Source organism: Dicentrarchus labrax, unplaced genomic scaffold (genome assembly GCF_905237075.1).
Source record: "Dicentrarchus labrax unplaced genomic scaffold, dlabrax2021, whole genome shotgun sequence".
In the NCBI taxonomy this organism is placed as follows: domain Eukaryota; kingdom Metazoa; phylum Chordata; class Actinopteri; family Moronidae; genus Dicentrarchus; species Dicentrarchus labrax.
The window spans coordinates 898,451-906,939 of record NW_026136715.1 but is presented as its reverse complement, the minus strand read 5'-3'; the positions used below and the strand labels follow the sequence as shown (position 1 = coordinate 906,939).

General features: G+C 42.1%; 2 protein-coding genes and 2 long non-coding RNA genes across 15 annotated transcripts in view; 2 read left to right on the top strand and 2 right to left on the bottom strand.

Moving 5' to 3' along the window:
- cdk20 (cyclin-dependent kinase 20) overlaps window positions 1-100 on the top strand; it is a 6,337-nt gene extending 6,237 nt beyond the window's left edge. For all 3 annotated transcript variants that reach the window (XM_051425625.1, XM_051425626.1, XM_051425624.1), the window contains one exon: window positions 1-100. This exon is cut by the window's left edge and continues 172 nt beyond it. In XM_051425625.1, the coding sequence (XP_051281585.1) occupies window positions 1-20 (20 nt within the window). In that variant the 3' untranslated portion in view covers window positions 21-100.
- Window positions 101-193: 93 nt separating this feature from the next.
- Window positions 194-5,282, top strand: gata1b (GATA binding protein 1b). 10 transcript variants are annotated; one of them, XM_051425621.1, is made up of 8 exons: window positions 194-982; window positions 3,379-3,495; window positions 3,622-3,940; window positions 4,026-4,165; window positions 4,392-4,536; window positions 4,637-4,674; window positions 4,706-4,724; window positions 4,774-5,282. In XM_051425621.1, the coding sequence occupies exons 2-8, from the start codon at window positions 3,418-3,420 to the stop codon at window positions 5,001-5,003; spliced, it is 969 nt and encodes a 322-aa protein (XP_051281581.1). In that variant the 5' UTR covers window positions 194-982; window positions 3,379-3,417; the 3' UTR covers window positions 5,004-5,282. The 10 variants fall into 10 exon arrangements, with proteins under 10 accessions (XP_051281581.1, XP_051281576.1, XP_051281580.1 ...); XM_051425616.1 differs by having other exon boundaries at window positions 4,392-4,586; window positions 4,618-4,674; XM_051425620.1 differs by lacking the exon at window positions 4,706-4,724 and having other exon boundaries at window positions 4,618-4,674.
- LOC127377585 (uncharacterized) lies at window positions 979-1,631 on the bottom strand. Its single transcript, XR_007887711.1, has 3 exons — window positions 1,567-1,631; window positions 1,469-1,524; window positions 979-1,104 (listed from the first exon to the last, which is right to left on the bottom strand). It is a non-coding gene; the product is annotated as an uncharacterized LOC127377585 (long non-coding RNA).
- Window positions 1,931-3,145, bottom strand: LOC127377586 (uncharacterized). Its single transcript, XR_007887712.1, has 3 exons — window positions 3,023-3,145; window positions 2,785-2,910; window positions 1,931-1,958 (listed from the first exon to the last, which is right to left on the bottom strand). It is a non-coding gene; the product is annotated as an uncharacterized LOC127377586 (long non-coding RNA).
- Window positions 5,283-8,489: the final 3,207 nt, after the last annotated feature.

Genomic DNA, 8,489 nt, shown 5'->3' with positions numbered 1-8,489 from the left:
GCCACGCCTCCTGCCTCTGAGCGACCAATCATCTTCCTCCGTCAGAGACTGATGTTGTTTGATTTGTAATAAAGTTAATAATAAATATTCTATAATGAAAGTCTGAATGTTTCCTTTACACTGACGTTCACAACAACAACAGCAGCAGCCTGCAGTTCCTCTAACGGCCACCAGAGGCTCCAGCAGTTTATACAGCTCCCCCTTTAAATGATATTAAAGGTTGCTTTCAGTGACAGGTGGGTTCAGTAACCAGGAAGTACTCAGATCCTTTACTTAAAGCTCCAGTGGAGGATTTAGTGGTCTCTAGTGGTGGAGTTGCAGATTACAACTCCCTCGCTTCACCTTCCTTCTTACACAATAAAGAAACTATGGTGGCTGTCTGGATCCAGTGTTTGGTTTGTCTGTTCTGGGCTACCTTAGAAACATGGCGGACTCCACCAGAAGACGACCCGCTCTCTCTGTAACAAACACACACTGATTGTTATTGTCAGCTGATTAAACACTAATGAAACACACTGATGGATATATTAGATTAATGTGACTCACTGGAGCTTTAATGGACAAAGTGAATGAATGACTGGGACGTTAAATATCTGGTGAATATGGCCGATGGTGTTCCTCAGGGCTCCTGACTCCTGTAAAACGTTTACAGTGAAGTATAAGTAACTAATAGGTAACTAATAGGTAACTAATACCACAGTATACAGTACTTATACTGTTATATTCTTATGTGATTGGATCATTACTTATGATGTATGATGATGTAAGCAGCACTTAATGTATAATAACCCTTCATCATTATTTAATATTTAATATAATAACAAAGCAAACAAAGTTCAGTTAATATAATTTCAGAAATAAAGGAGCTCAAACTGACACCTCCCACTTCCTGTTTCTCCTGCTGTCTGTCAGCTCATATCAGACAGACAGACACAGACAGACAGACAGAAAGCAGTGTGACTGTGAGCAGCTCCTCGACTCTGTGAGTATCAGGATCACTTTAATGTTACTTGTTGTTACCTTTATGTTATTACCTTTATGTTGTTACCTGTATGTTATTACCTGTATGTTGTTACCTGTATGTTATTACCTTTATGTTGTTACCTTTATGTTGTTACCTGTATGTTGTTACCTTTATGTTATTACCTGTATGTTGTTACCTTTATGTTATTACCTTTATGTTATTACCTTTATGTTATTACCTTTATGTTGTTACCTGTATGTTATTACCTGTATGTTATTACCTTTATGTTGTTACCTGTATGTTGTTACCTGTATGTTGTTACCTGTATGTTATTACCTGTATGTTGTTACCTGTATGTTGTTACCTGTATGTTGTTACCTTTATGTTATTACCTGTATGTTATTACCTGTATGTTATTACCTGTATGTTATTACCTGTATGTTGTTACCTGTATGTTGTTACCTGTATGTTGTTACCTTTATGTTGTTACCTGTATGTTGTTACCTTTATGTTATTACCTGTATGTTGTTACCTGTATGTTGTTACCTTTATGTTGTTACCTTTATGTTATTACCTGTATGTTATTACCTGTATGTTGTTACCTGTATGTTGTTACCTGTATGTTGTTACCTGTATGTTATTACCTGTATGTTGTTACCTTTATGTTATTACCTGTATGTTATTACCTTTATGTTGTTACCTGTATGTTGTTACCTGTATGTTGTTACCTGTATGTTGTTACCTGTATGTTATTACCTGTATGTTGTTACCTGTATGTTGTTACCTGTATGTTGTTACCTGTATGTTGTTACCTGTACGTTGTTACCTGTACGTTGTTACCTGTACGTTATTACCTGTACGTTGTTACCTGTACGTTGTTACCTGTACGTTGTTACCTGTACGTTGTTACCTGTATGTTGTTACCTGTATGTTGTTACCTGTACGTTGTTACCTGTACGTTGTTACCTGTACGTTATTACCTGTACGTTGTTACCTGTATGTTGTTACCTTTATGTTATTACCTTTATGTTGTTACCTGTATGTTGTTACCTTTATGTTGTTACCTGTATGTTGTTACCTTTATGTTATTACCTTTATGTTGTTACCTTTATGTTGTTACCTGTATGTTGTTACCTGTATGTTGTTACCTGTATGTTGTTACCTGTATGTTGTTACCTTTATGTTGTTACCTGTACGTTGTTACCTGTACGTTGTTACCTGTACGTTATTACCTGTATGTTATTACCTGTATGTTGTTACCTGTACGTTGTTACCTGTACGTTATTACCTGTACGTTATTACCTGTATGTTGTTACCTGTATGTTGTTACCTTTATGTTATTACCTTTATGTTGTTACCTGTATGTTGTTACCTGTATGTTGTTACCTGTATGTTGTTACCTGTATGTTGTTACCTTTATGTTGTTACCTGTACGTTGTTACCTGTACGTTGTTACCTGTACGTTATTACCTGTATGTTATTACCTGTATGTTGTTACCTGTATGTTGTTACCTTTATGTTATTACCTTTATGTTGTTACCTGTATGTTGTTACCTTTATGTTATTACCTGTATGTTGTTACCTGTATGTTGTTACCTGTATGTTGTTACCTGTACGTTATTACCTGTACGTTATTACCTGTACGTTGTTACCTGTACGTTGTTACCTGTATGTTATTACCTGTATGTTGTTACCTGTATGTTGTTACCTGTATGTTATTACCTTTATGTTGTTACCTGTATGTTGTTACCTGTATGTTGTTACCTGTACGTTATTACCTGTACGTTATTACCTGTACGTTGTTACCTGTACGTTGTTACCTGTATGTTATTACCTGTATGTTGTTACCTGTATGTTGTTACCTGTATGTTATTACCTTTATGTTGTTACCTGTATGTTGTTACCTGTATGTTGTTACCTGTATGTTATTACCTGTATGTTGTTACCTTTATGTTATTACCTGTATGTTGTTACCTTTATGTTGTTACCTGTATGTTGTTACCTGTATGTTGTTACCTGTATGTTGTTACCTGTATGTTGTTACCTGTATGTTGTTACCTTTATGTTGTTACCTGTATGTTGTTACCTGTATGTTATTACCTGTATGTTATTACCTGTATGTTATTACCTGTATGTTGTTACCTGTATGTTGTTACCTGTATGTTATTACCTGTATGTTGTTACCTGTATGTTGTTACCTGTATGTTGTTACCTGTATGTTGTTACCTTTATGTTGTTACCTGCCTTTATTGAAATACTCTGTACCTGCGCTGCTTCTGTTTTCTTCAGTTAATCTGTTGGACGTATTAATTTAAAAAAAGCTTTTGACTGTTGGTCTGTTCGTCGTTGTGGTATTATGACTTTAAAGTAAAATATCTATTTTAACTGTGCTACTGCTTCCTCTCCGTCTCTAGTTTCCTTCCATTCTTCTTCTCTTTCTCTCAGACACAGCAATGATGTCAGAATATTTGCAGCCATCTGATTGGTCCACTGCTGCTACGACATCTGAAACATCAAGATTCATCACAGAGGTCAGAATCAGTCGTCATATTCACATCCTCCAGTCCTCTGGACCAGACCTCCCCATTACACTACGCTACGCTATGCTACGCTAATAGATCCTCCTCTCATGCAAACCCATTGTCTGTTTATTGCAGGTTAGCCCCGCCCCTTCACACACCTTCCTCCAATCACCAAACATGTCCCATGAGGCCGAGCAGCTGACTGCTGCCAGTGACCAGTTCCAATGTTCCTCTTTCTGGTTGGACGACTACAGCTGTGAATCACTGAGCTCTGCCTACGTCCCGCCTCCTCCTTCATCCTTATATGGTGTTCCTGCCATGACTCCGCCCCCCACCTGCCTCTTCTCCTCAACGTTTGGATGGAACGGTTACTATGGCAACCTTTACCCCTCCTCCCCCTCTCCTGATTGGCCGTTACCTGGCAGTAAGCCGTGGGGGCGGGGCATTGTACCAGGTGAGATGTCTACGCGTCTGTCTTAGCTGCACCTGTCGCAGTGCATTGGAGGGTGTTTCACGTTTGTGTCGGTGTGTTTGTTCAGAGCAGCGTGAGTGTGTGAGCTGTGGGACGAGCAGCGCCCCCCTGTGGAGGAGAGACGCTGCAGGGGGTCACCTGTGTAACACCTGCAGTGTCCAGCAGAAAACCACCAACCGACCGCTGCTGAGGCCCAAGAGGAGAGCGGTAAAAACAGCTTCCACCTGCCTCCAGTCTTTGTGCTAAGCTAGGCTAACAGCTTCCACCTGCCTCCAGTCTTTGTGCTAAGCTAGGCTAACAGCTTCCACCTGCCTCCAGTCTTTGTGCTAAGCTAGGCTAACAGCTTCCACCTGCCTCCAGTCTTTGTGCTAAGCTAGGCTAACAGCTTCTGCTCCTGAAAATAAACAAATATGTTTGTTTGTTCTGTTTTCAGGTTGTGAGTCAGAGGAAAGGAACTCAGTGTGTGAACTGTTCAACTGCAACGACGACGCTGTGGAGGAGAAACTCTGCTGGAGAGCCGGTCTGCAACGCCTGTGGGCTCTACTACAAACTACACCAGGTACTACAAACTACACCAGGTACTACACCAGGTACTACAAACTACACCAGGTACTACAAACTACACCAGGTACTACTCCAGGTACTACAAACTACACCAGGTACTACAAACTACACCAGGTACTACAAACTACACCAGGTACTACAAACTACACCAGGTACTACTCCAGGTACTACAAACTACACCAGGTACTACAAACTACACCAGGTACTACACCACGTACTACAAACTACACCAGTACTACAAACTACTCCAGGTACTGGATCAGGTACTTCAGGTGTGTACTGTGTGTTTCAGGTCAACCGGCCGTTGGCGATGAAGAAAGACGGAATCCAAACCAGGAACCGGAGAGTGACCAATAGGAACAAGAGGAGCAGGAAATCTGACCAATCAGAGACGGAGCTGTCCAGGCTGGCTCCGCCCACTGAGGAGGCACTGTCCTGTGAGCTGTACGCCTCCTCCTCCACGTCCCTCCTGTGTCTGTGACCACTGACTGTTTCTGTCTTTAATAAACTCGTTAAACCTTCAACTGATTGCTTCATTCAGTCCTTAAAGCTGCTCTTTACTGCCAGTCAGCTAATGTCAGCATGCTATCACACTGAAGATAGTGAACAGCATCCTCACAGAGCCTGAAACTACAGATTCCAGAGGTCTCCTCAATCTAAACACACTGAATAAAGCAGTTCCACCTTAAATCACTGCTTCTCCCACTGCTAACGTTAGCTCAGCTTGTTTCTCTGATAACTTAAGAAACGTATCCTTCATCCGATCTAGAGTTACAAAGCACCAGGATGTAAACAGTCAGAGTGTGACAGCTTCTGGCGCTGACGCAGGCACAAAGGGGAGACGACGCCATCGACGGGCGACCGGTGAAACGCAGCGTTACCTGAATAAAAGAAAGTTTAATGTTAGAAATGTTCAGTCGGGGTCTGCAGCTGTTAGTGACTGATGCTAACAGTTAGCATCATTAGCATGAATAATCAGCTATATGGACGATATCTCAGCAGTTTTATATTATATATATAATGACAGCAGAGACACGGGGACAAGAGGACAAACAGAAAAGCAAAAGAAAGCAGGAAGAGGGGGATGGATGGTCTGATCACAACCTGAGACGGGTTTATTGATAGGTTAGAGGTCTGACCACAGTTAATGTGAGTGAGTGAGGAGAGACAGATGGAGGGAGAGAGGGGGGGACAGTGTTCTCTGTGCACAGGGGGGAGAGTGGGAGGTGATGGTCTGAGGTCCCAGCAGGCACTGGGGGTGTCTGTGGGGTTAAAGCAGTCTATTGTTGTCTATCTGACATTGACCTTTATCTATCTGAGTACTGAGAGACCACAAACTCCCACTGAAGGAACCCAGAATGGTGACACACACTCACAGAAAGAAAAGACAATCTGAATTTATTTGCATCAACACAGGAAACAAACAAACCGAGTTGTCTCGAGAATCAACTAACTAGAACAAAGAAAATCCCTCTGTTATATTCCTCTTTCCCCTAGAGTGTCTATTGGTGACGTCTAATGTCTGATAAACAGTAGTTATAACACATCTGATGTCCTACTCTCCAGGGACAGCCTTGGTCTCTGTAATGTGCTCATGGCACAATGAATAACAACTCTCCTAACCAGAGTGAATACCTGAGGATGAACATACATGGACATAAAATATTATACTGTAAGCCTGTAAAATTAAACCTGAAGTAACACAACATAATATAGTTTGCTTCATGTTCACAGAACCTTCACGGGGGAGGACACTGAATCCATTTCTGACATTTTCTAAATACAAAATAGCCGTTTGAGGCAGAAGTGTCCATATTTGACCCCCCCCCCCGGGGCCGACTGTGGCTCAGTGTGAGGTTATTGATGTGATCAATATATTGGAGCTGCATTATAGAATCAATAAAGCTCAGTGTGTGAATGTCACACAGAATATTCCTTCATTATAGAAACAGTTTGATCTTTTACACTGTACAGTAAATATAGATGAACACATTTATTTTAATCTTTAACATTTATTTAAATAAGCAGAAATGTTTGGATTATTTACAGTTGAGACCAGATCAGACTCATAGTTAATATTTCCATATATTTCTGTATCTGTATTAAAGGAGCGGCCCGCAGATGTACAGATGTGTTTACAGTGAAGCAGCCCACTGACACACACTGGGAGCTAACAGAGGCACGCAGTGATAGCCCCCCCCCCCCCCCGGGCCACCTCCTGCTGGAGGCCGATGTTGTGCAACGCAGGAGGCTTCTGGTTTTCCGGACCCAGAAAAAAAAGGGCCAAGAGAGGAAAAGGGAGCTGAAGAGGGCGGTTGGTGGTCTGAGGCCGGCCAGAGGATCTCTACCTCGCTCCACCTCACTCGCTCTCTCTACGTCTGTCTATGGATGATTATCAACCACAGCGCGCGTGCACACACACACACACACACACACACACACACACACACACACACACACACACACACACACACACACACACACAGACACAGACACACAGACACACACACACACACACACACACACACACACACACACACACACACACACACACACACACACACACACACACACAGACACACACACACACACAGACACACACACACACACACACACACACACACAGACACAGACACACACACACACACACACACACACACACACACACACACACACACACACAGTGAGCGGTTAGTTCGGTTTAAACGTCAAAACTCGGGAACATTAAATATCATGAAGCAACGGCTCCTTCTGGTTCCTCCTGTCTGTCTGTCTGTCCGTCTGTCTGTCTGTCTCTGGATGGTTTATAGCAGCTGCAACAAACCGTAACAGATTTTTATATAATACAGAAAAACAAGCACCATTAATTGTGTGAATTTAGACATCAAATGTACATAAAAAGTTTAGAACAACAATCAGGATCAGGTTTAGGATCAGGACTCTGCAGCTGTGAGGCCCTGCAGCGCTCTCTCTGAATCAATAAGACACATGTAGGGACCAGAAACAGCTGCTAACTGCTAACTGCTAACACTACATCATATCATGACAGACACAAATCAGGTCTGTTTTATATGCAGACTGGAAAGCCCAAGAGGAAAGGTGGAGCAGAGAGGGAGAGGCTTACAAAGCTAAAAGCACTGACCACAGATCAGCAAAGTGCTGTAAAATAACTGACCTGTTTGTCAGTAAGGGAGCAGGTAAGACATTAAACACTAATGGTGACAACAGACACACAACCAGAGCCTATCCAGCACCACCAACTTAATGAGGAGGGTAGATCCACTTTGTGGAAGCTGATGGGGATAAAACTGACTTAATAAAACTAATGTTTTAAGAGGTAACAAAGGAAAAAGTGTAGTAGTAAATGAAATAGAATAGAAATAATGTTCATCTGAATAATGCAGGTGAACATAATTTCAGTTTATGTGATTTGAGTTCAGGTTATTGCAGCACAACAGAAACATTTATTTTGTAGGGGAAAGAAACAGAAAAAGCTGTGTGTGGGCGCATGTGGAGCCTTTGCTCTATTATTTTACACTCTTACATCAGTAGGCGCCAAACCTAACTCACTCTTGGTGTTTCGTGTTAATCGGGTGGTGGTGGCCTGGGATGGTATCAAACTCCTGAATTATTGTCCCAGTCTGCCCCTGGATGGGAGGAAGGTTGGAGGCCGCACAAGAAGAAGGTGGTGAGTGTTGATTGGTGCTGACGCCTCCTGGTGAGGAGAGGAACTGCAGCTCTTTTCTCTGTTTCCCCCTTGAAGGAGAACAAGGCTGGAGAGGAGGCAGTAACCTCGGCAACCACACAGTGGAAGAGACAGAGTGCTGAGGAGGAAGAGGAGGTTAGTGACTCTATAGTAGTATAATAATAATAATAATATGTTTATTATATTCTACCTGAGTCTGTTCTCAGACATGCCCCCAACTAAAGCAGAGAGAAGGACCCTGGACAAACTGCTGTCCATACT